Genomic DNA, 26,435 nt, shown 5'->3' with positions numbered 1-26,435 from the left:
TGTTTTCACCGTTTAGCTTAAGACGCTCCGCGGCTTTATTAGAGATGTAATTAGTATCTGAAGCGAGAGCAATCAACGTACCGACTAGCTGGCCAGAATTTGTCGTCACATCCAACAGCATCATAATGACAGGGCCCTCTTTTGGCTCACAACCAGTGCTAGCACATACTTTTGTCGTGATCTTATTTGAAAAGGCTTCTTTGAACTCTGTTCGCAGCTCTGGTGAAAGTTTGGCAAAGAGCTCCTCCTAATGTCTGCTCTACTCAAAATTACAACCAAATAATTGCAGCCTTACCGCAAAAATGGAAGAGGAAAGTGGAAGGGGGAGAAAGTAAGGAACTTGTCTGTCGGCCTTGCATTAAAGAACACAATTGGTTAAGGAAAACTGTGATAAATAAAAAAGTATATCAGTATCACTTAAGGACCAAAGGATTGACAGCCGTCCCATATAGATTGCAAAATAGTTGGGAAGAGATCTTTGATGTACCGATCCCATGGCATAGTGTTTATGAACTGACACGCAAAACGACACCGGATTCAAAAATTAGAATCTTTCAATTTAAATTATTATATAAAATTCTTGCTACCAATAGAACGTTATTTATATGGGGATACAATCTTCCCAGCTCTGCAGATTTTGCTGTGAAGAGACGGAATCATTGGATCATTTGTTTTGGTTCTGTCCATTTGTAGCTTGTTTTTGGACACAGGTCCAGGAATGGCTAAAGGATTGCAATATTTACCTGGAACTAACCTTGCAGATAGCATTACTGGGTGATCTGAAAAGTCATAGTCAATCAATCAATAATATAATAATACTTTTAGCAAAACTGTTTATTTTTAATTCACAATCTGTAGAAGCAATGAGAATAGAAAGGTTCAGAACTTTTGTAAAACATCACAGTATGGTTGAAATATATATGGCAAATAGAAATCCTATATGGACGGTGTTAAGAGATAGATGGGAGGTATTGAATAGAGTTGAAGGATGGGACTAATAACAAATAACAACAAATAATAACAAAGATAGCTAATAATGTAAGCATACTGTGTCCATAATAAGTATATAGGTTGTATGTTGGGAGCTTTTGGGAAAGAGCACAGTTAGAAAGATATGGCATATAGAAGCAAACCGGATGGACATCATGAAAATGATCGGAGAGGTTGAGAGTAGAAGAAGTTCAGGAGCAAAAAAAAATTAAAATTAAAAAAAATAATATATATATATAATAGAATTATTGTAAAATTAACTCTGTCCATAAGGTGTAGATAGTAAGTATAGACCGGAAGTAGAGGCCTGGGCATTGTTGTTCACTAATTTACTCCAAGTAGGGAAAGGATGGTGGGGTTGAAAAGTAATAAAGGGGAGTATATATATATTAAAAAAATAAAATAAAAAAACATGGGGGATTGGATGTGATGCAGACAATTACATTGATAGAAGATACAATCTATCTGCAATATTAAGCTGATCCATTCCCCCAAAAAAAAAAAAAAAAAAAAAAACATGGGGGATTGGATGTGATGCAGACAATTACATTGATAGAAGATACAATCTATCTGCAATATTAAGCTGATCCATCCCCCCCCAAAAAAAAAGAGCTCCTCCTGTTTGTTGGTTAGTCCAAGCCCCCTTTTCCCCAATTTTGCCTCGCTCTGCTCTCCGCTCTTTTCCTCTTTCTTCTTGATCTGTGGCTTTGGACAGAGCAAGTAATTGTGGTCTGAAGAGCCCTCTTTCTGACAGTCATCCTTTGAGCATAGATACTTTTGTGTGCAGCCGCCATCGTCACCATGAAGGCGCAAGCACTTAAAGCATGCTCCTGCTCTCCTAAGCTGAGCCTTTTTGCCTGTCAGATTGAGCTTCTTGAAGACCTTGCAGGCGAACAGCCTACCTCCGTGCTCGTTGTCTCCACATGTGATGCATGAGCTTGGTTGAGAGCCCTTTAGGGTGTTTCCTGATGTGGCTCTGGTGAATGCCCTCCTTTCTTTTTTCTTTTCGCTTAACCTCTCAGTATTGTCCGCCGGGCTAGGCTGTAGCTGGTCTAGCTCCTCGAGAATGTCCTCCTGCTTTTTCAAGTATTGCAGTAGACAGTCGATGTGGTTGCGTGGTGAAAACCCGCTTCCAGGGTCATTTTTGTGTGTTATCCACTTTTCTTTCAGGGAGTCAGGAAGCTTACTTTCAATCGACTGCACAACCACTCGGTTCTTTACAGCATCTTCCTCCCCTAAGACTTGTAGGTCACGAAGAGCTCTCTCCACGGCTTGAATCAGTTCGATTGTCTTCCTCGGATGGTTTCCTTTAATGGGGAAAAGTCCTTGCACTTCTTGTGCAATCAGCAGCACTATTTTTGGCTTATTTCCGTACTTGTTGTCCAGGAGCCTGAACACGTCGTTGGCGGATCCACAGCTGGACAATACGAGGTCCCTCTTGACTTTTTCATCTAGGCTTCCCAGGAGATGGAATTTCCTCACATTTTCCAATCCATGAGGGTTTCCCAGACGTTGCAAGTCCTCCCATTCAGCTTTCCAGCGGTAGTAATCCCTCATATTACCAGCAAACATGGGCAAGCGTGCACGTTCTAGGCTGATCTGGGGCCTGTAGTTGTAAGCCCCAACTGGCTCCTCCTGCTCCACAATTGGTTCTCTTCCCAGTTTCTCTTCGTTGTCAGATTGAGAACCGCCTTTCCATGCCCACTCATCCCACAGTTTTTCACGCCTTTTCTTCAACTTCCGGATCTGGTCCTTTGACTCTGTTGCCTTGGACCGAGGGATCAAATCTTTCCACTCATCCAATCCTTGTTCGAAGTTGTAGACCTCCCGTTCCAGGTTCCTATGAATCAATTCACATTCCCTCCTGGTCATATGGTGGTGATCGGTTGCCTCGGCCTGGTCCATGGCTGATCCAGCCTCTTCAGTGAGGGTGGTAATTTCCGCCTCAGCGAACCTTGTCCAGAAGTTGATCAGAATGATTTGTTCAGTTTCATCAAACTTACAGTCACATTCTGCTGTTTTTCCGTCAATGTTTTCCGCCTTCTTTTTGACTTCATCGTCGTCCACTTCTCTCAGGGCCGTGGCATACTCAAAACCTGCATCTCTGACTCTGGAGTGATCCACTTTAAAGTTCCTCCACTCACTTCTCATTTCACTTTCCCCCAGTGCACTAGCTCTGGAGGCGAGGTAATTGGCTCTTCTAGTGAACGCAGTCTGGGCTGCTGACCGCTTCTGTTTTAGCCTCTTCAGCTCCTCCTCTGATGCTGCCATCTTGCCAACTTTTCTAGCGTTTAACTCAAGTTCAAGTGTTTTCCGCCAACTGGGTTTTAAGTAGTCCTTTACTCTATCCTCTTCTTGGCTTTAACTCATTAATGATTTGCCTAGTAAGTCAGCAGATGAGCAGACAGCTTTATGGGTGGACTGTTAGCTTATCAGAAGTTAGTCTCATGACGAATGTTCTAGTCCTTGCATTATCCATGTAAAAGGAGAACCATGGTTTATGACTGTTCGGATTTTTCGTTATTTAGCCCTCCGAAAAGGCTCACCAGGAAGCACACAATGTCATGACTCGTGTTTTGTCCTTAATTTTATTTTAAATCATATGACCACAGGTCATAAACCTGAATTACAACAAACAAATAATGACAATATATTATTCAAATATATAATGTAAATATTATTCATATAATATAATAATAATGTAAATAATGAAAATCAAATAAGCCTACAACACCATCAAAAATGTGGCTAATCAGGCTTAAACCAGCATTGACTACATCACCCAGAATGCCTAGCGCCAGAGGAGCATGCGCACAGCGACTCCGCCGTTGCCACGGATGCTGCCACAGGACACAGAACCCATGCCACCACATGCCTTGTCCAAAGGACCCACCCATGCACAAACGCAACACAACGCGGCGCTCCACCATGGATCACCGAACCAAACCACCGCTATCACCACCGCCACCAGAAACCAGCAGAGTGCTCTGAACAATCAGCACAACGCAAATGGCTGATAATGATAGCCTAATGCTATACAGCATCTGGGTCGCTGAGCTACCGCACCCAGCGAGCCACAAGTTACTCTCGGCCAACTAACACCGACACAGTGAGGTAAACGTTCAGTGCTCAAACATATAAGTGACTTAAAGATTAATACTAGACTGTGAGTAGTTTGCAGTTACATACCAACGGGCTGTGTGCTCCTGATGATTGTCTGTCGTGAAATGATTACCAGGTGCCATAATTTAAGTCTCTAGTGAAGCTGCGCATGCGCACATAACGTAACATATCCGAGCATCTAAGAAACTTAAAGAAATCACTCATTCCCCATTTAATTGAACACATCAGACCCATTTGCTTCTCTTTTATCTATTTATATATATATATATTATTATTTTCTATTTTTTCTTTTCCTGAGTGAGCTAGAAGTCTCAACATTCACTAAAAGAGCACCATTGTGAGAAGTGATAATCTTATATTTGTAATAATAATAATAAGTGATGAGTAGGACTATTAGGCATAGGAAACAGATCTTGATCAGGATTATTTTAACCTGTTAAGGATCTGAACCTTTTTTTCAATTTTCGCCTAAAATGACATACCCAAATCAAACTGCCTGTAGCTCAGGACCTGAAGCAAGGATATGCATATTCTTGATACCATTTGAAAGGAAACACTTTGAAGTTTGTGGAAATGTGAAATTAATGTAGGAGAATATAACACATTAGATCTGGTCAAAGATAATACAAACAAACAAACATGTTTGTTTTTCGTTTTTTTTGTTCCATCATCTTTGAAATGCAAGAGAAAGGCCACAATATAATATTGCAGGTTAGGCGCAATTTAGATTTCAGCCACTAGATGGATGTGTGAAAAGATTCAGATTGATCCAGTGAAGCATTGCAATACTGGACTATTTTGTATCAAGTCTGCCCTAATGTGCCAAATTGGTCAATTTATATATTTTCAAGTACATAACTATAGAGAACATACAAAAATGATATGGTAATACAAAATGTAAGTTTACACACTCCCAGGAATGTCATACATGATGGATCATTAGCTTAAACACTAACTTTCACACATCTAGATGGCCGGGCGGGGTCGGTGTGGAGCCAGAGACAGCAGGGGTTCAAACTGTAGAACCCAGTTTCTACATTTGAATATAAAATTGATTTTATCAAACAAAACTATGCTACATTTTATCTCTGGGACCCTTAGGATGACACATCAGAGCAAGATTACCTTCAGAGGTGAATGCATCAAACCAGTTGCCATGATAAGATTTTGTTGATGTGCACTCTCCTCAAACAATAGCATGGTATTTTTCACTGTAATAGCTACTGTAAATTGTACAGTGCGGTTAGATTAACACGAATTTAAGCTTTCTGCCCATATAAGACATGTCTATGTCCTGGAAAGTTTGCTGTTACTTACAACAGTCATGCTAATCACATTAGCGCATATTAGCTTAACCATCCCGTATACAGGACACCGATCCCGTAGAGGTTAAGCGATTTAAGCGCCCTTCGAATCGTGGTTGTTAAAGGACAGCACAATAACCAAGTGGTCACATATCATTATGGGTTCCACTGCGCAAGAGGGCTCTGTGGAGTTTTATAAACAGCAAGGCAGACATGCGGTTAATTTGCATCTTAGATCTTATTGGTGTGAGGCTGGCTGCTGCAGCCTGGTCTCAAAGCATTTCGCCTTATTCTGTTTGTAAATCCAAGACATGACATTTAATATGATATGTTACATTTTGTATGGTTTCCAACAGCCATTTCATTTTACATTTTACATTTTAGTCATTTAGCAGACGCTCTTATCCAGAGCGACTTACAGGAGCAATTAGGGTTAAGTGCCTTGCTCAAGGGCACATTTACGTCATTTAGCAGACGCTCTTATCCAGAGCGACTTACAAATTGGTGCATTCACCCTATAGCCAGTGGGATAACCACTTTACAATTATTATTATTTTTTTTATTTTTTTTTGGGGGGGTAGAAGGATTACTTTATCCTATCCCAGGTATTCCTTAAAGAGGTGGGGTTTCAAATGTCTCCGGAAGGTGGTGAGTGACTCCGCTGTCCTGGCGTCGTGAGGGAGCTTGTTCCACCATTGGGGTGCCAGAGCAGCGAACAGTTTTGACTGGGCTGAGCGGGAGCTATGCTTCCGCAGAGGAAGGGGAGCCAGCAGGCCAGAGGTGGATGAACGCAATGCCCTCGTTTGGGTGTAGGGACTGATCAGAGCCTGAAGGTACGGAGGTGCCGTGTCACGAGTTGCTAAGCCAGAACCCAGAAGCAGACCAGGACAAGGTAAGTTGAAACGAAGGTGAGTGTTTATTACAAATTCAAGAGTGATGCTGAATAATCCAGGGAACAGAGCGGGCGGCGTTGATTAGTTGTTGGGGGTGCAGTGGTTGATCCCATCCTGGGTCGGCAGCCGCCGACCACCAGGCAGAGGTTGGATGAAGGTTCCGGACGGGTGACTGCAGATGGAACAAAACGGGGGTAAGTAAGCAACAACCCAACAAGGTGCAAAAACAACAAAACTAACGCTAGGCTCTAAGACTGATACTCTGGTAAACCTACTGTTCATGGCTAACGATCCGGCAGGGAATGGATGTTAGGCCAGAGCCTAAGAAGGGTGATGATCAGGACCAGGTGTGCAGATTGCTGATGGGATGCAGGTGCGGAAATCAAGAGAGCTCCCCGGAGCGTTCCCGAACCCTCGGGAAACTGGAGATCACGAACAGAAAAACTAGTCACCAGACAGGACCCGACTCAGACTGCCGGGATCGTTACAGTACCCCCCCTCCGACGAACGCCACCGGGCGGACTCCCGGAGCGCCAGGATGGAGGCGGTAGAAGTCACTGATGAGGTCAGCATCTAGGACCTGTCGCCGCGGAATCCAACTCCTCTCTTCAGGACCATACCCCTCCCAGTCCACGAGATACTGGAAACCCCGGCCCCGCCGTCTGGAATCCATGATGCGACGCACCGTGTAGGCAGGACCACCTCCGATCATCCGAGGAGGAGGAGGAGGAGGCGGAGGAGGCAACAGAGGACTGAGGAAAACAGGCTTGAGGCAGGAGACATGAAAGGTGGGATGGACTCTGAGCGTCCTCGGGAGTTTGAGTCGAACTGCCACCGGATTGATCACCTTCTCCACCACAAACGGACCAATGAACTTCGGTAACAACTTCCTAGACTCAGTCCGTAACGGAAGATCCCGTGTGGCCAACCAGACCCTATCTCCGATGGAATAGGTGGGAGCGGGGATCCGGCGACGATTCGCCTGGAGCTGATACCGGTCCGAAACTCTAAGGAGTGCCTTTCTGGCCCGATGCCAGGTCCGGTGGCAACGACGAATATGGGCCTGAACAGAAGGCACTGAGAGCTCCTTCTCCTGAGAAGGGAACAGGGGAGGTTGGTAGCCATACAGGCACTGGAAGGGAGACATCCCAGTGGCAGATGTAGGGAGAGTATTGTGGGCATACTCAACCCAAGGCAACTGAGAGACCCAGGAGGTGGGGTTGGAAGAGACCAGGCAGCGTAGCGTGGATTCCATTTCTGGTTGGCTCTCTCCGCCTGACCATTGGATTGGGGGTGAAAACCAGATGTGAGACTGACTGTAGCTCCAATGGCCAAACAGAAGGACTTCCAGACAGCAGAGGTAAACTGAGGGCCACGGTCGGAAACGATATCACTGGGCAAACCGTGGACCCTGAAAACCTCCCTAACCAGGATCTCGGACGTCTCCGAGGCAGAGGGAAGCTTGGCAATTGGCACAAAGTGGGCGAACTTGCTGAATCTGTCCACGATAGTCAGAACGACCGTGTTCCCCTCAGAAGCGGGCAACCCAGTGACGAAGTCCAGGGCCAGATGCGACCATGGTCGCCGGGGAATAGGAAGGGGGTGAAGTAGTCCAGAGCTGGACCGATTGGTACTCTTATTCTGCGCACACACTGGACAGGCAGCAACAAAACCCCGAGTATCCTCGGCCATGGCAGGCCACCAAAAACGTCTGCGAAGAAACGCCATGGTCCGAGCCACGCCAGGGTGACAAGCCATCTTGCTGGCGTGGGACCATTTGAGGACAGCAGGGCGAACCGACTCAGGCACAAACAACCGACCGGGTGGACCGTTACCGGGACCGGGCTGAGTCCGAAGGGCCGCCAGCACCTCCTCCTCAATCTTCCACATAACTGCTCCCACGACGCAGTTCCGGGGGGAGAATTGTCTCGGTCTTGGACCCACTCTCCTCCGTCTTGGAGAACATCCGGGACAAGGCGTCCGCCTTGCCGTTCTTAGATCCAGGTCGGAACGTCAGGGAAAACTTGAATCGTCCGAAAAACAACGCCCACCTGGCCTGGACGGGAGTTGAGACGTTTAGCCGATTGCACGTAAGCAAGATTCTTGTGGTCAGTCCAGACAATAAACGGTTGCTCCGCCCCCTCCAACCAGTGGCGCCACTCCTCCAAGGCAAGTTTCACCGCGAGAAGCTCCCGGTTACCCACATCGTAATTCCTCTCCGCAGGCGAAAGGCGACGGAGTAGTAGGCGCAGGGATGGAGTTTACTGTCCGTGGAGCATCGCTGCGACAGGATGGCGCCAACTCCCACATCAGACGCGTCCACTTCAACGACGAACTGACGGGCCGTGTCCGGTTGAGAGAGAATCGGTGCGTTGGTGAATCGCCTCTTCAAATCCAGAAACGCTCGATCCGCCTCCGGATTCCACTTGAAGGTCCTGATACTGGAAGTCAAGGCAGTTAACGGAGCGGCCACACGGCTGTAATCCCGGATGAATCTGCGGTAGAAATTCGCAAACCCCAAAAATCTCTGGAGCTGCAATCTCGTACCGGGCCGGATCGTTCTGTCACGAGTTGCTAAGCCAGAACCCAGAAGCAGACCAGGACAAGGTAAGTTGAAACGAAGGTGAGTGTTTATTACAAATTCAAGAGTGATGCTGAATAATCCAGGGAACAGAGCGGGCGGCGTTGATTAGTTGTTGGGGGTGCAGTGGTTGATCCCATCCTGGGTCGGCAGCCGCCGACCACCAGGCAGAGGTTGGATGAAGGTTCCGGACGGGTGACTGCAGATGGAACAAAACGGGGGTAAGTAAGCAACAACCCAACAAGGTGCAAAAACAACAAAACTAACGCTAGGCTCTAAGACTGATACTCTGGTAAACCTACTGTTCATGGCTAACGATCCGGCAGGGAATGGATGTTAGGCCAGAGCCTAAGAAGGGTGATGATCAGGACCAGGTGTGCAGATTGCTGATGGGATGCAGGTGCGGAAATCAAGAGAGCTCCCCGGAGCGTTCCCGAACCCTCGGGAAACTGGAGATCACGAACAGAAAAACTAGTCACCAGACAGGACCCGACTCAGACTGCCGGGATCGTTACATGCCGTTCCCCTCACTGCTCCATAGGCAAGCACCATGGTCTTGTAACGGATGCGAGCTTCAACTGGAAGCCAGTGGAGTGTGCGGAGGAGGGGGGTGACGTGAGAGAACTTGGGAAGGTTGAACACCAGACGGGCTGCGGCATTCTGGATGAGTTGTAGGGGTTTAATGGCACAGGCAGGGAGCCCAGCCAACAGCGAGTTGCAGTAATCCAGACGGGAGATGACAAGTGCCTGGATTAGGAACTGTGCCGCTTCCTGTGTAAGGCAGGGTCGTACTCTCCGAATGTTGTAGAGCATGAACCTGCAGGATCGGGTCACCGCCTTGATGTTAGCGGAGAACGACAGGGTGTTGTCCAGGGTCACACCAAGGCTCTTCGCACTCTGGGAGGAGGACACAACGGAGTTGTCAACCGTGATGGCAAGATCATGAAACGGGCAGTCCTTCCCCGGGAGGAAGAGCAGCTCCGTCTTGCCAGGGTTCAGCTTGAGGTGGTGATCCGTCATCCATACTGATATGTCTGCCAGACATGCAGAGATGCGATTCGCCACCTGGTTATCAGAAGGGGGAAAGGAGAAGATTAGTTGTGTATCATCAGCGTAGCAATGATAGGAGAGGCCATGTGAGGATATGACAGAGCCAAGTGACTTGGTGTATAGGGAGAATAGGAGAGGGCCTAGAACTGAGCCCTGGGGGACACCAGTGGTGAGAGCACGTGGTGCGGAGACAGCTTCTCGCCACGCCACTTGGTAGGAGCGACCGGTCAGGTAGGACGCAATCCAGGAGTGAGCCGCGCCGGAGATGCCCAGCTCGGAGAGGGTGGAGAGGAGGATCTGATGGTTCACAGTATCAAAGGCAGCAGACAGGTCTAGAAGGACAAGAGCAGAGGAGAGAGAGTTAGCTTTAGCAGTGCGGAGAGCCTCCGTGACACAGAGAAGAGCAGTCTCAGTTGAATGACCAGTCCTGAAACCTGACTGGTTTGGATCAAGAAGGTCATTCTGAGAGAGATAGCAAGAGAGTTGGCTAAAGACGGCACGCTCAATAGTTTTGGAAAGAAAAGAAAGAAGGGATACTGGTCTGTAGTTGTTGACATCAGTGGGATCGAGTGTTGGTTTTTTTGAGAAGGGGTGCAACTCTCGCTCTCTTGAAGACGGAAGGGACATAGCCAGCGGTCAAGGATGAGTTGATCAGCGAGGTGAGGTAGGGGAGAAGGTCACCGGAGATGGTCTGGAGAAGAGAGGAGGGGATGGGGTCAAGCGGGCAGGTTGTTGGGCGGCCTGCAGTCACAAGTCGCAGGATTTTATCTGGAGAGAGAGGGGAGAAAGAAGTCAAAGCATAGGGTAGGGCAGTGTGAGTAGGACCAGCAGTGTCATTAGACTTAACAAACGAGGATCGGATGTCGTCAACCTTCTTTTCAAAGTGGTTGACGAAGTCATCCACAGAGAGAGAGGGGGGGGAGGGGGGGGGAGGGGGGGGGATTCAGCAGGGAGGAGAATGTGGCAAAGAGCTTCCTAGGGTTAGAGGCAGATGCTTGGAATTTAGAGTGGTAGAAAGTGGCCTTAGCAGCAGAAACAGATGAAGAAAATGTAGAGAGGAGGGAGTGAAAAGATGCCAGGTCGGCAGGGAGTTTAGTTTTCTTCCATTTCCGCTCCGCTGCCCGGAGCTCTGTTCTGTGAGCTCGCAATGAGTCATCAAGCCACGGAGCTGGAGGGGAGGACCGAGCCGGCCGGGAGGATAGGATAGGAGGCAGAGAGAAATGAGTCAAATGTAGACGTAGGGAGGTTGAAATCCCCCAGAACTGTGAGGGGTGAGCCATCCTCAGAAAAGGAGCTCATCAAGGCGTCAAGCTCATTGATGAACTCTCCAAGGGAACCTGGAGGGCGATAGATGACAAGGATATTAAGCTTAAATGGGCTAGTGACTGTGACAGCATGGAATTCAAATGAGGAGATAGACAGATGGGTTAGGGGGAAAATTGAGAATGTCCACTTGGGAGAGATGAGGATTCCTGTGCCACCACCCCTCTGACCAGATGCTCTCGGGGTATGCGAGAACACATGGTCAGACGAGGAGAGAGCAGTAGGAGTAGCAGTGTTTTCAGTGGTAATCCATGTTTCCGTCAGCGCCAGGAAGTCGAGGGAATGGAGGTTAGCATAGGCTGGGATGAAGTATGATATGTTACAATTTACAATTCATATTATATGTTATATATATATTATATGTTACAAATTTACAAATCATACAATATGTTATGAATTTGCTAAAGTTGCTATATGTTATGAATTTGCAAAATGTATGATATGTTATGAATTCTAGCTAGGTGGCTAAAGTTAGCTAGCTGGCTAATGTTAGCTAGGCTAGGGGTTAGGGTTAGGGGTTAAGGTTAGGGTTAAATTTATGAGTTAGGTTAAAGGGTTAAGGTTAGGGGAAGGATTAGCTAACATGCAAAGTAGCTAAAAAGTAGTAAGTAGTTGCTAAAATGATAAATTTGTCCATGCTGAGATTCGAACTCTCAAGCTTTGGGTTGCTAAACATTAGCGTTATACATCCACCCTGACCAACCATCCTATTTTTGTTTTTGCCTTAAGTAACCATCTGTCTTATGTAACCACATCTAACATAACATATTATACTAATTTGAGTGTCCTGGATTCAGATTTACTATATTACGTCTAGTCTATGAGACCAGGTGGATCAGTTTGTCTGCATACACAATAGAGGTGGTAGCCTATGTTTCTGTAAGCTATAAGCCACGTTTCAACCACAAGGCCTGTGGGCCAAATCCGGCCAGTCACACATTTCTATCCAGCCTGCGCAATGATTTGGGTTGTCAATTCGTTTTGGTCAGCTTCCATACCACCAGTGATGCGCTGCACTACAAGTCACAGCAAGCACTGCCAAAGTGCTGCATGCCAAAGCTTGACAATGAATAACCAAAAAGCAAAACCTGCAACAAAACACCATGCAAAGGAAAAAACGTAGGCCTATTACAGCAACATTGGAGCAGTAGCCTAGGCTGGCTACTCAACTAGGCCTACAAGAGGTTTTGAGTGCACCATACAGCAATGCCAGATTCAACCGCACTTGTGGTCCATGTGATGCAAAAAATAATAATATATGTTTTACATTTAAATGTTACAACAACCTTTTCTGTCTTTGTTCTGGTTATGTTTAATTTGGCCCATTTCAAAGTGGTCAAGCCTCCGAACGACAGGCCTCTGCACACACCCCTACAGTTATTCATCATTCGAGCCACCCGTCAGAGAGAGATAGAAGACACTATGGCAGCACTACGTCCCTGCTCTTAAAATGTTCAGCTCTGAAAAAGATCTGATGTGAAAAGATCTGATGTGATGGGTCAAAAGATCAATTAGTGGATAAAATATCAGGATTGGGCTGCCTGTGTAAACGCATCCATGATGGCACCAAGAGCTCGATGGTCATAGAGGGTCCATTGTAGGTGAAAAACAGTTTGCCAAACTACATATCTATGGCTCTGGTCTGTCCTAGGAGTGAAGGTAAATAGTAGGCCTGTTCTCTGCTATCTACCTTGTTTTTATCATTATTTTGGGTAGAGGGAGGGTCACCTGTGTCTTTTTCAAGCGTTTAGGGAGGTCATGTCAAAATATACAGTATTTTGCTTAAGGGAGGGTCAATTTCATTTCAGAGAGGTCTGATTTTCTCCATGCACCCCTTACATTATAAATAACGTACAGTACCTAACCATTCAGTTAGGGGAAGTGACCTAACTCCCAGTTAGGGGAAGTGACCTAACTCCCAGTTAGGGGAAGTGACGAGCTCTACAGCAGAGTCTCAGCACTCAATCGCTGGTTGAAAACTGTTTTCTGCCCCTCCCAAAAGATAACATTTGTGGATAATTGGCCCTCTTTCTGGGACTCACCCACAAACAGGATCAAGCCTGACCTGCTGAGGAGTGACGGACTCCATCCTAACTGGAGGGGTGCTCTCCTCTTATCTACCAACATAGATAGGGCTCTAACTCCTCTAGCCCCACAGTGAAATAGGGTGCAAGCCAGGCAGCAGGCTGTTAGCCAACCTGCCAGCTTAGTGGAGTCTGCCAATAGCATAGTCAGTGTAGTCAGCTCAGCCATACCCATTGAGACTGTGTCTGTGCCTCGACCTAGGTTGGGCAAAACTAAACATGGTGGTGTTCACCCTAGCAATCTTATTAGGATAAAGACCTCCTCCATTCCTGCCATTATTGAAAGAGATCGTGATACCTCACATCTCAAAATAGGGTTACTTAATGTTAGATCCCTCACTTCAAAGGCAGTCATAGTCAATGAACTAATCACTGATCATAATCTTGATGTGATTGGCCTGACTGAAACATGGCTTAAGCCTGATGAATTTGCTGTGTTAAATGAGGCCTCACCTCCTGGTTACACTAGTGACCATATTCCCCGTGCATCCCGCAAAGGCGGAGGTGTTGCTAACATTTACGATAGCAAATTTCAATTTACAAAAAAAAAATGACGTTTTCATCTTTCGAGCTTCTAGTCATGAAATCTATGCAGCCTACTCAATCACTTTTTATAGCTACTGTTTACAGGCCTCCTGGGCCATATACAGCGTTCCTCTCTGAGTTTCCTGAATTCCTATCAGACCTTGTAGTCATAGCAGATCATATTCTAATTTTTGGTGATTTTAATATTCACATGGAGAAGTCCACAGACCCACTCCAAAAGTCTTTCGGAGCCATTATCGACTCAGTGGGTTTTGTCCAACATGTCTCTGGACCTACTCACTGCCACAGTCATACTCTGGACCTAGTTTTGTCCCATGGAATAAATGTTGTAGATCTTAATGTTTTTCCACAAAATCCTGGACTATCGGACCACCATTTTATTACGTTTGCAATCGCAACAAATAATCTGCTCAGACCCCAACCAAGGAGCATCAAAAGTCGTGCTATAAATTCTCAGACAACACAAAAATTCATTGATGCCCTTCCAGACTCCTTCTGCCTACCCAAGGACGTCAGAGGACAAAAATCAGTTAACCACTTAACTGAGGAACTCAATTTAACCTTGCGCAATACCCTAGATGCAGTTGCACCCCTAAAAACGAAAAACATTTGTCATAAGAAACTAGCTCCCTGGTATACAGAAAATACCCGAGCTTTGAAGCAAGCTTCCAGGAAATTGGAACGGAAATGGCGCCACACCAAACTGGAAGTCTTCCGACTAGCTTGGAAAGACAGTACCGTGCAGTACCGAAGAGCCCTCACTGCTGCTCGATCATCCTACTTTTCCAAATTAATCGAGGAAAATAAGAACAATCCAAAATTTCTTTTTGATACTGTTGCAAAGCTAACTAAAAAGCAGCATTCCCCAAGAGAGGATGGTTTTCACTTCAGCAGTGATAAATTCATGAACTTCTTTGAGGAAAAGATCATGACCATTAGAAAGCAAATTACGGACTCCTCTTTGAATCTGCGTATTCCTCCAGGGCTTAGCTGTCCTGGATCTGCACAGACTCTGCGAGGGCCTGGGATCGGGAGAGACACTTAAGTGTTTTAGTACTATATCTCTTGACACAATGATGAAAATAATCATGGCCTCTAAACCTTCAAGCTGCATACTGGATCCTATTCCTACTAAACTGCTGAAGGAGCTGCTTCCTGTGCTTGGCCCTCCTATGTTGAACATAATAAACAGCTCTCTATCCACCGGATGTGTACCAAACTCACTAAAAGTGGCAGTGATAAAGCCTCTCTTGAAAAAGCCAAACCTTGACCCGGAAAATATAAAAAACTATCGGCCTATATCGAATCTTCCATTCCTCTCAAAAATTTTAGAAAAAGCTGTTGCGCAGCAACTCACTGCCTTTCTGAAGACAAACAATGTATACGAAATGCTTCAGTCTGGTTTTAGACCCCATCATAGCACTGAGACTGCACTTGTGAAGGTGGTAAATGACCTTTTAATGGCGTCAGACCGAGGCTCTGCATCTGTCCTCGTGCTACTAGACCTTAGTGCTGCCTTTGACACCATCGATCACCACATTCTTTTGGAGAGACTGGAAACCCAAATTGGTCTACACGGACAAGTTCTGGCCTGGTTTAGATCCTACCTGTCGGAAAGATATCAGTTTGTCTCTGTGAATGGTCTGTCCTCCGACAAATCAACTGTACATTTCGGTGTTCCTCAAGGTTCCGTTTTAGGACCACTATTGTTTTCACTATATATTTTACCTCTTGGGGATGTTATTCGAAAACATAATGTTAACTTTCACTGCTATGCGGATGACACACAGCTGTACATTTCAATGAAGCATGGTGAAGCCCCAAAATTGCCCTCGCTAGAAGCCTGTGTTTCAGACATAAGGAAGTGGATGGCTGAAAACTTTTTACTTTTAAACTCGGACAAAACAGAGATGCTTGTACTAGGTCCCAAGAAACAAAGAGATCTTCTGTTAAATCTGACAATTCATCTTGATGGTTGTAAAGTCGTCTCAAATAAAACTGTGAAGGACCTAGGCGTTACTCTTGACCCTGATCTCTCTTTTGACGAACATATCAAGACTGTTTCAAGGACAGCTTTTTTCCATCTACGTAACATTGCAAAAATCAGAAATTTTCTGTCCAAAAATGATGCAGAAAAATTAATCCATGCATTTGTTACTTCTAGATTAGACTACTGCAATGCTCTATTTTCCGGCTACCCGGATAAAGCACTAAATAAACTTCAGTTAGTGCTAAATACGGCTGCTAGAATCCTGACTAGAACCAAGAAATTTGATCATATTACTCCAGTGCTAGCTTCCCTACACTGGCTTCCTGTTAAGGCAAGGGCTGATTTCAAGGTTTTACTGTTAACCTATAAAGCGTTACATGGGCTTGCTCCTACCTATCTTTCCGAGTTGGTCCTGCCGTACATACCAATACGTACGCTACGGTCACAAGACGCAGGCCTCCTAATTGTCCCTAGAATTTCTAAGCAAACAGCGGGAGGCAGGGCTTTCTCCTATAGATCTCCATTTTTATGGAACAGTCTGCCTACCCATGTGAGAGACGCAGACTCGGTCTCAACCTTTAAGTCTTTACTGAAGACTTATCTCTTCAGTAGGTCATATGATTGAGTGTAGTCTGGCCCAGGAGTGTGAAGGTGAACGGAAAGGCTGGAGCAACGAACAGCCCTTGCTGTCTCTGCCGGGCCGGTTCCCCTCTCCACTGGGGTTCTCTGCCTCTAACCCTGTTGCAGGGGCTGAGTCACTGGCTTGCTGGTGCTCTTTCATGCCGTCCCTGGGAGGGGTGCGTCACTTGAGTGGGTTGAGTTACTGACGTGATCTTCCTGTCTGGGTTGGCGCCCCCCCTTGGTTTGTGCTGTGGTGGAGACCTCTGTGGGCTATACTCGGCCTTGTCTCAGGATTGTAAGTTGGTGGTTGGGGATATCCCTCTAGTGGTGCGGGGGCTGTGCTTTGGCGGAGTGGGTGGGGTTATATCCTTCCTGTTTGGCCCTGTCCGGGGGTTTCTTCGGATGGGGCCACAGTGTCTCCGGACCGCTCCTGTCTCAGCCTCCAGTATTTATGCTGCAGTAGTTTATGTGTCGGGGGGCTGGGGTTAGTTGGTTATACCTGGAGTACTTCTCCTGTCTTATCCAGTGTCCTGTGTGAATTTAAGTATGCTCTCTCTAATTCTCTCGTTCTCTCTTTCTCTCTGAGAACCTGAGCCCTAGGACCATACGTCAGGACTACCGGGCATGATGACACCTTGCTGTCCCCAGTCCGCCTGGCCTTGCTGCTATTCCAGTTTCAACTGTTCTGCCTGCGGCTACGAAACCCCTACCTGTCCCAGACCTGCTGTTTTCAACTCTAAATGATCGGCTATGAAAAGCCAACTGAGAGACCTGAGCCCTAGGACCATACGTCGGGACTACCGGCCGTGGTGACTCCTTGCTGTCCCCAGTCCGCCTGGCCTTGCTGCTATTCCAGTTTAAACTGTTCTGCCTGCGGTTATGGAACCCCTACCTGTCCCAGACCTGCTGTTTTAAACTCTAATGATCGGCTATGAAAAGCCAACTGAGATTTATTCCTGATTATTATTTGACCATGCTTGTCACTTATGAACATTTTTGAACATCTTGGCATGGTTCTGTTATAATCTCCACCCGGCACAGCCAGAAGAGGACTGGCCACCCCTCATAGCCTGGTTCCTCTCTAGGTTTCTTCCTAGGTTTTGCCTTTCTAGGGAGTTTTTCCTAGCCACCGTGCTTCTACACCTGCATTACTAGCTGTTTGGGGTTTTAGGCTGGGTTTCTGTACAGCACTTCGAGATATTAGCTGATGTAAGAAGGGCTATATAAAATAAAATTGATTGAAAAATTGATTGATTCACCAAAACTCAGTATCCAACCTAGTCCTCTGTGTATTCAATGTTGATGTTTTCTTCACTTTCACCTTAGCTGTAATTCCATCCAACCATCAAATGGACAGCCCAGATTTCATTAGAGACCTGCTGCCTGCTGCAGAGAAGACAGCCCTGCTGTACAATGTCTCCTACCTGTGCCTGGCCAAATTCCCCTCTCTGGAGAGAATCATCAGAGCCAATGCTGTTGAGGCCCAAATGCTCTTCTCCTCCTCTGAGGCTCTACTGCTGCTGGTATTTCAATCTTACTGTTTATAGCCTTGTAAACTCTGTTAATTTATCATTAGATGACCTAGTTGACACTATACTCGTAGACTAAGATTATTATTTTTTACAGCAGTTTAGTTATGCTAATGAATGGAAGGTAGGACATCATTGATTTTGTACAGTGTTGAATTTTTTATTTTTTTTAGGGGGTAGATCAGCTTTAATATTGTAGATAGATTGTAACTTCCATCAATGTAATTGTCTGCATCACTTCCAATCCCCCATATGTTTTTTCCCTGCAAATATATATATATCTATCCTTTGAAAAATATATATTTATCTTTATTACTTTCCAACCCCACAGCACCTCCCCTAATTGGAGTAAACTAGTGAACAACAACTCTTAGTCCTCTACTTCCAGCTTATACATACTATATACATTTTATGGACACAGTCAATTTTACAATAATTCCATTTAGTTTGTTTTTACTCCTGAACTTCCTTTACCTCAACCTCTCTGATCATTTTCATGATGTCCATCCGGTTTTCATCTATATGCCTTATCTTTCAAACTGTGCTCTTTCACAAAAGTTCTTAACCTATAACCTACAGTGGGGGAAAAAAAGTATTTAGTCAGCCACCAATTGTGCAAGTTCTCCCACTTAAAAAGATGAGAGAGGCCTGTAATTTTCATCATAGGTACACGTCAACTATGACAGACAAAATGAGAAAAAAAAATCCAGAAAATCACATTGTAGGATTTTTTATGAATTTATTTGCAAATTATGGTGGAAAATAAGTATTTGGTCAATAACAAAAGTTTCTCAATACTTTGTTATATACCCTTTGTTGGCAATGACACAGGTCAAACGTTTTCTGTAAGTCTTCACAAGGTTTTCACACACTGTTGCTGGTATTTTGGCCCATTCCTCCATGCAGATCTCCTCTAGAGCAGTGATGTTTTGGGGCTGTCGCTGGGCAACACAGACTTTCAACTCCCTCCAAAGATTTTCTATGGGGTTGAGATCTGGAGACTGGCTTGGCCACTCCAGGACCTTGAAATGCTTCTTGCGAAGCCACTCCTTTGTTGCCCGGGCGGTGTGTTTGGGATCATTGTCATGCTGAAAGACCCAGCCACGTTTCATCTTAAATGCCTTTACTGATGGAAGGAGGTTTTCACTCAAAATCTCACGATACATGGCCCCATTCATTCTTTCCTTTACACGGATCAGTCGTCCTGGTCCCTTTGCAGAAAAACAGCCCTAAAGCATGATGTTTCCACCCCCATGCTTCACAGTAGGTATGGTGTTCTTTGGATGCAACTCAGCATTCTTTGTCCTCCAAACACGATGAGTTGAGTTTTTACCAAAAAGTTATATTTTGGTTTCATCTGACCATATGACATTCTCCCAATCCTCTTCTGGATCATCCCAATGCACTCTAGCAAACTTCAGACGGGCCTGGACATGTACTGGCTTAAGCAGGGGGACACGTCTGGCACTGCAGGATTTGAGTCCCTGGCGGCGTAGTGTGTTACTGATGGTAGGTTTTGTTACTTTGGTCCCAGCTCTCTGCAGGTCATTCACTAGGTCCCCCCGTGTGGTTCTTGGATTTTTGCTCACCGTTCTTGTGATCATTTTGACCCCACGGGGTGAGATCTTGCGTGGAGCCCTAGATCGAGGGAGATTATCAGTGGTCTTGTATGTCTTCCATTTCCTAATAATTACTCCCACAGTTGATTTCTTCAAACCAAGCTGCTTACCTATTGCAGATTCAGTCTTCCCAGCCTGGTGCAGGTCTACAATTTTGTTTCTGGTGTCCTTTGACAGCTCTTTGGTCTTGGCCATATTGGAGTTTGGAGTGTGACTGTTTGAGGTTGTGGACAGGTGTCTTTTATACTGATAGCAAGTTCAAACAGGTGCCATTAATACAGGTAACGAGTGGAGTACAGAGGAGCCTCTTAAAGAAGAAGTTACAGGTCTGTGAGAGCCAGAAATGTTGCTTGTTTGTAGGTGACCAAATACTTATTTTCCACCATAATTTGCAAATAAATTCATTCAAAATCCTACAATGTGATTTTCTGGAGAAAAAAAATCTCAATTTGTCTGTCATAGTTGACGTGTACCTATGATGAAAATTACAGGCCTCTCTCATCTTTTAAGTGGGAGAACTTGCACAATTGGTGGCTGACTAAATACTTTTTTCCCCCACTGTATAAATGGATTATGGACACAGTATGTTTTACATTAGTTATCTTGTTGTTATTAGTTGTTATTAGTCCCAACCTTCAGCTCCATTCAACCCCTCCCATCTATCTCTTAACACCATCCATATTGGATATATATTGGATATCTATTTGCCATATATTTGTCAACTGTACTGTGATGTTTCACAAAAGTTCTGAACCTTTCAACAGTGTGTTAGCACCAGTGACAACATGGTCAAGACATTATTACCTATGCTGGTGGCTGCTGTAAAGAAAAATAAACCAGTAGTTGCTGTCAAATTCCTGGCGAAGGCCAATCAGTGGATCCATGATCTCATCAAAGAAGTTGAAAGCATTGTAGAAGGGTAAGCCAATATATATGTTAGAGTGCATTCTGTTCAGCCCTGACTGGGGATTAAACTAGCAGCATCAACACATGCAATTCAAAGCCAACCATCTTAGCGAGCAGAGCAAGAGATTTTTACATACACTTTAAACATTAAACATATAGATCATACCACATAGAAGGTAGTTCTAGGAAAAATATTTCAAAGTGTTGACAATGAAATATGTAAAAGATTTGATCATGTTCTCTTACTACTTTATTTAGCTACAAGAAACTCAACAATGGGGTGGCGACCGTCACCAGCGATGTTATTTCCACCAAAGTCGAAACAGAGGACAAGAAGAGAAAGCTGACCCAGGAAGAGGAGAGGCAAAATAATAGTGTCAATGAATACAATAGGAAGCTAAGTGACATCCAGTCAGATCTGAACGAGGTCAATAGAAAAATCGACGATGCTGATACAGAGCTGCGTGAGTTGGTTAACGGCATTGCCAGTAGAAACAAGAAGTTTGGCATAGCGGCTGCCGTGGTTCCCTTCCTAGGAATGATAATCGATGCTATCCAGAAGGGAATCAATGACCCTGGTGATAGTGCGGCCATTCAGTTGGGCATGCAGAAGATGAATCATCTTCAGCAGGACAAGACCCGTTTGAGTAGGAACGAGTGGGAGGCCCAAACGTTGCTGATGAAGTCCCAGATGGTGCTATCCAGAGCCACATTTGAGCTGGGTAAGGAAGGACATTAAGGACTCCACTGCTTTGTACATGGTGGTCATTCCTTTCTTTCATGACATTACCTCTGCTATTGGGGAACTGAATAAGATGACATAAATAAGAGGTATGTCAATGCTGTTGTTTGTATTTGTTTTTCCAGGTTCTGTTCCTGATCCTGTCCATCTGGCTGAGGTTCAGACCTGCCTGACCCGGATCCAGCAGATTCTGCTGCAACTCAAAAGCTTCTGGGAGAAGATCGGAGTCATGGTGACCAATCTGCAGCAGAAGACCTTCGCTGGGGAAGACCTGATTGATGTTCTCTCAGATTTTAAGGAGGAGTTCTTGGATTCCTTGCAAGTAGCTGAAGAGGTGAATAAATACATGTTCTCTGCTTGCACTCTGCCAGAATAATGTATCATTGTTTGTACTTCATATCATTACCTATGTGAATTAGCCTGCTAAAGGGTAATGTAACTGAAGCGGGTGATTTGGATGGAGTCAGGCGCAGGAGGTGTAAATCACAGAATAATTGTTTATTCGGCCAATACAGCGGTTCGCAGCAATGCGTAAAACATCTACAGTTGCGATTTAACGGCGCACTGGGGAAAACAAAACACTCGGGTGAATATCCTGGCGATATAGTACATAATGCTCCATCGAGCTATGACACCTCCACATGGAAACAATCACACACAAAGACATGGGGGGCAGAGGGAATACTTATATAGGGACTGATGAGGGGATATGAACCAGGTGTGTGTAAAAAAACAAGACAAAACAAATGGAATGATGAAAAGAGGAGCGGCAGTGGCTAGAAGGCCGGTGACGACCAACACCAAAGCCTGCCCGAACAAGGAGAGGAGTTAGCTTCGGAGGAAGTCGTGACAATAACTCAAAGAAGGGCATGCTAAAATCCTTTTCATACAACAACACTACCAATTTAAGGCAACAGCCTTAAAATGTCTTAACATCTAATCTTCAAAATCACAAGGATAAAGGTTAAATTAGGTCAGCATTTCTCAATCCATTGGTGGAGGGCTTACATGGTGGGAAAGAACAGAAATGTGCACAGCCTGGGGTCTCCCTGGAATGGATTGTGAAACTGAAGGGAATCCAACCTTGATTGAGACCATAGCTAATTTCTCTCCCTTGGTTTACCCCATAGGCTTGGAAGACGTTTGGAGGGAGATGCCAGAAAGTCATGGGTATGTATAGTGTCCAGTCCAAGGATGCCTACAAGTTCCTGGAGACCAACCCATCCTCTCTCAACCAGCAAGAGTGGCAGGAAATGTATGATGCTGTGACAGCCAAGCTGTATTCCTTCTACCCTGCCCAGCAGGCCCAGCAGGCCATTGATGACCAGCAGGCTGCAGAGAGTAACTAATGTTTGCATCCACTGTCACCAGGTTAACATTAAATGAGTTTTTTTTGTTTGTCTTATATTGACATTGGTGACACCTAGGATTTGTGAGCATAATCAATAGTTCACATGCTGTGTTGGGTAACTTTCCATTATTATGTTGATTATTGTTGATTATTGTGTTGATCTTTGATTAGAGCTAATCTACTATGCTAACAGTATAATAACAAACTGGCAATGGTTCAACTATCTTCTTGGAGTAAACTAATGTTGTGGGTAGCAGGCATGTTTGTTATTTTTCTTTGTGGAGCAATGGAGTGTTTTAAGGCTTCTGGTCTGCTCAAAGACTTCAGTAGTTCAACTTTGTGCAGAGCTTGCAGGCACATGAGCTGATCTACATAAATATGTGTATGCTACCATATTGATAAGTAATCATATATAATCACAATGTGTGTTTTTGGTATGTCAGTATCAGTATACTATCATGTATAATTAGTTTTAATGGCTATATTCTCTGCTGCTTATCTCCTGAAATCTGTCCCCCAAGAAAACTAAACTAAATCTAATCAAAATCAAATTAAACTACAATGTTCTTTGATGCATTTTATTATGGAATAAAGCTGAATAAGAGCAACCATGGTGTCTTAATATGTTCTCAAAGATGACCTAGGACTGACCTTGGCCCATTGTGTTCAAGAAACTAAGGGTAGAAGATAGTTAATGCGTGAACCAGGGATTAGCTGTATCAGAGAAACTTCAGGAGAGAAATGTAGCTTGGGCTAAGGCTTACTGATTCTACGTCTGTGTCACGGTTTCGGCCAAGGCTGCTCCTCCTCCTTGTTCGGGCAGGCTTCGGCGGTCGTCGTCTCCGGAGTACTAGCTGCCACCGTTCTTTGTTTTCGATGTTTGCTTGGTTTGGTCTGTTTAGTACACCTGTTCATGTTTAGAGTTGATTATGTGTCCTATAAGTTCTCGTGGTTTCTGTCATGTGTTGTGTGTAATTGTTTTCCTGTCGTTTGATGCAGTACTGTTTGCCAGTCGCTCTTTGTTTACCGACGCACTATTGTTTTGTGCGTAGTTTCGGTTTTGGAGTGTTTTACGCACTGTGGCGTATTTCGCCTCCGGGTTGTTTGACCCGTGTTGTTATTTTGGAATTTCTAGTAAAGTCTGGATTGACTTAGCTCCTGTGTCCTGCAATTGATTCGCACCACATCCGCATCAGAGAACGTGACAGAATTACACACCATAAGATGGAATCAGCAGGAGCAGCTGCAGCACCTGGGTCGCTTGAGGAGCATATCCGCGGCCAGGATGACCAGATCCGACAACTGGGGACCGCTCTGCAGGACGTCATCAACACCCTGCACCGATTGGAGTCCAGAAGAGTACCCACACCTCCACCTACCTTACCACCACCATCGGTCGGTCCGCCAGTCCCAGGCCCGGAACCCAGTGGGATTCGGCTCTCACTCCCGAGGGCGTATGACGGCACAGCTGCCGGGTGTCAGGGGTTCCTCCTGCAGGTGGAGCTCTACCTGGCCACTGTACACCCGGTGCCCTCGGGACACGAGAGCGTTTCCGCCCTCATCTCCTGTCTCACGGGCAAGGCGTTGGAATGGGCCAACGCCGAGTGGAGGAGGATAGACGCCACCACCATCTCCTACGCGGAGTTCTCCCGTCGCTTCAAGGCTGTGTTCGACGATCCACCTGAGGGCAAAGCGGCGGGGGAGCGTCTATTCTACCTCCGACAGGGGAGGAGGAGCGCACAGGCGTTCGCACTGGAGTTCCGGACTCTAGCGGCAGATGCAGGGTGGAATGAATGGGCCCTCATCGATCATTTTCGATGTAGCCTACGGGAGGACGTTCAGCGTGAGTTGGCCTGCAGGGACACCAATTTCACCTTCGACCAGTTGGTCGACATGTCCATCCGTCTGGACACCCTGCTGGCCACCCGTGGATGTCCCGAGTGGGGTCCGTCCATTCCATCCTCCAGCACCTCCGAGCCGAGCCCCATGGAGCTCGGGGGTGCTGACGCTAGAGAAAGGAGGAGAAGGAGCCCGAGGGGGGCTGTCCCCTGCACCAACTTCGGCCGTGGAGGGCACACTGCGGTCAGGTGCTGGGGAGGGTCTCCAGGAGGAGGAGACGACAGGCCACGCACTGGGGAGCATTCCCAGGTGAGTAGACGCCCCACTTACCCAGAGCTCTCTGTTGTGCACTTTTGTATACCTGTTAGTTTTCCACAGGTTGCACCTCATTCCCAGCATAAGGCGCTAGTAGATTCAGGCGCAGCTGGGAATTTTGTTGACCGGAAGTTTTGTTTAGATTTAGGGATTCCCCTCCTGCCTGTCGACGATCCTTTTCCCGTTCATGCTTTAGATAGCCGCCCGTTGGGGTCAGGGTTGATTAGGGAAGTCACAGCGCCACTTAGGATGTGTACGCAGGGGGGTCATGAGGAGACTATTCAGCTATATCTGATCGACTCTCCTGCGTACCCGGTGGTGCTGGGAATTCCCTGGTTAAGTACCCATAACCCTGCCATTTCGTGGCAACAGAGAGCTCTTAAGGAGTGGTCTGCTCAGTGTGAGGGGCGTCTGGGTGTTTCCGTGGGGGCGACCTCGGTGGAAAGTACAAACCAAGTGCCCGCATTGCACATTCCACCTGAATATGGGGATTTGGCACTTGTGTTCAGTAAGGCGAGGGCGATGAATGGAAAACAGCCTTTAGTACCACCTCGGGTCATTACGAGTATCTCGTCATGCCATACGGGTTGATGAACGCTCCTTCGGTCTTCCAATCATTCGTGGATGAGATCTTCCGGGACATGCAGGGGCAAGGTGTGGTCGTGTACATTGATGACATTCTGGTGTACTCTCCGAGCCGAGCATGTAGCCTTGGTGCGTCGAGTGTTGAGGAGGCTGTTGGAGCACGACCTGTATGTCCAGGCAGAGAAATGTCTGTTTGTCCAGGAGTCGGTCTCCTTTTTGGGTTATCGGTTGTCCGCGTCAGGGGTGAAGATGGAGGTGGACCGTGTGTCAGCCGTGCTCAATTGGCAAACCCCAACCACTGTTAAAGAGGTGCAGCAGTTCTTGGGCTTTGCGAATTACTACCGGAGGTTTATCCGGGGTTTTGGACAGGTGGCAGCTCCCATCACGTCTCTTCTGAAAGGGGGTCCGGCGCGCTTGCAGTGGACAGCTGAGGCGGACAGGGCTTTTGGGAAACTGAAGGGCCTGTTTACTTCGGCTCCGGTGCTGGCGCATCCGGATCCCGCCTTACCATTTCAGGTAGAGGTGGACGCGTCTGAGGCCGGTATAGGGGCTGTTCTATCTCAACGGTCCGGCACGCCACCTAAACTCCGCCCCTGTGCTTTTTACTCTAAAAAGCTCAGCCCGGCGGAGCGAAATTATGACGTAGGGGACAGGGAGCTGTTAGCCGTGGTACAGGCCCTAAAGGTGTGGAGGCATTGGCTTGAGGGGGCTCAACACCCTTTCCTCATTTTGACTGACCATCGGAACCTGGAGTACATCCGGGCAGCTAGGAGACTGAACCCTCGCCAGGCTCGTTGGAACATGTTTCTAGCCAGGTTCGTATTTAAAATCACGTACATCCCTGGGTCCCAGAACGGTAAGGCAGACGCCCTGTCCCGGCGGTATGATACAGAGGAGAGGTCCGTTGAGCCCACATCCATACTACCGGAGTCTTGTCTAGTGGCACCGGTTGTATGGGAGGTCGATGCTGAAATCGAGCGGGCGTTGCGTACCGACCCTAGCCCTCCACAGTGTCCTGTGGGTCGGACGTACGTTCCGCTCGAG

The 26,435-nt window shown here is 46.3% G+C and overlaps 1 protein-coding gene across 1 annotated transcript in view; it reads left to right on the top strand.

The window, feature by feature from the left end:
- The window catches only part of LOC121558378, a 35,203-nt gene extending 11,960 nt beyond the window's left edge, over window positions 1-23,243 (top strand). Inside the window, exons 2-6 of the mRNA XM_041871774.2 lie at window positions 17,832-18,028; window positions 20,418-20,572; window positions 20,818-21,281; window positions 21,427-21,635; window positions 22,432-23,243. Of these exons, the coding sequence (XP_041727708.1) occupies window positions 17,832-18,028; window positions 20,418-20,572; window positions 20,818-21,281; window positions 21,427-21,635; window positions 22,432-22,650 (1,244 nt within the window). The 3' untranslated portion in view covers window positions 22,651-23,243. The remainder of the gene's footprint in view (window positions 1-17,831; window positions 18,029-20,417; window positions 20,573-20,817; window positions 21,282-21,426; window positions 21,636-22,431) is intronic.
- Window positions 23,244-26,435: the final 3,192 nt, after the last annotated feature.

The sequence above is a fragment of the Coregonus clupeaformis genome, unplaced genomic scaffold, assembly GCF_020615455.1.
Source record: "Coregonus clupeaformis isolate EN_2021a unplaced genomic scaffold, ASM2061545v1 scaf0369, whole genome shotgun sequence".
NCBI lineage: Eukaryota > Metazoa > Chordata > Actinopteri > Salmoniformes > Salmonidae > Coregonus > Coregonus clupeaformis.
Note: the sequence above shows the minus strand (reverse complement) of the source record. Positions and strands in the feature narration are given on the sequence as shown.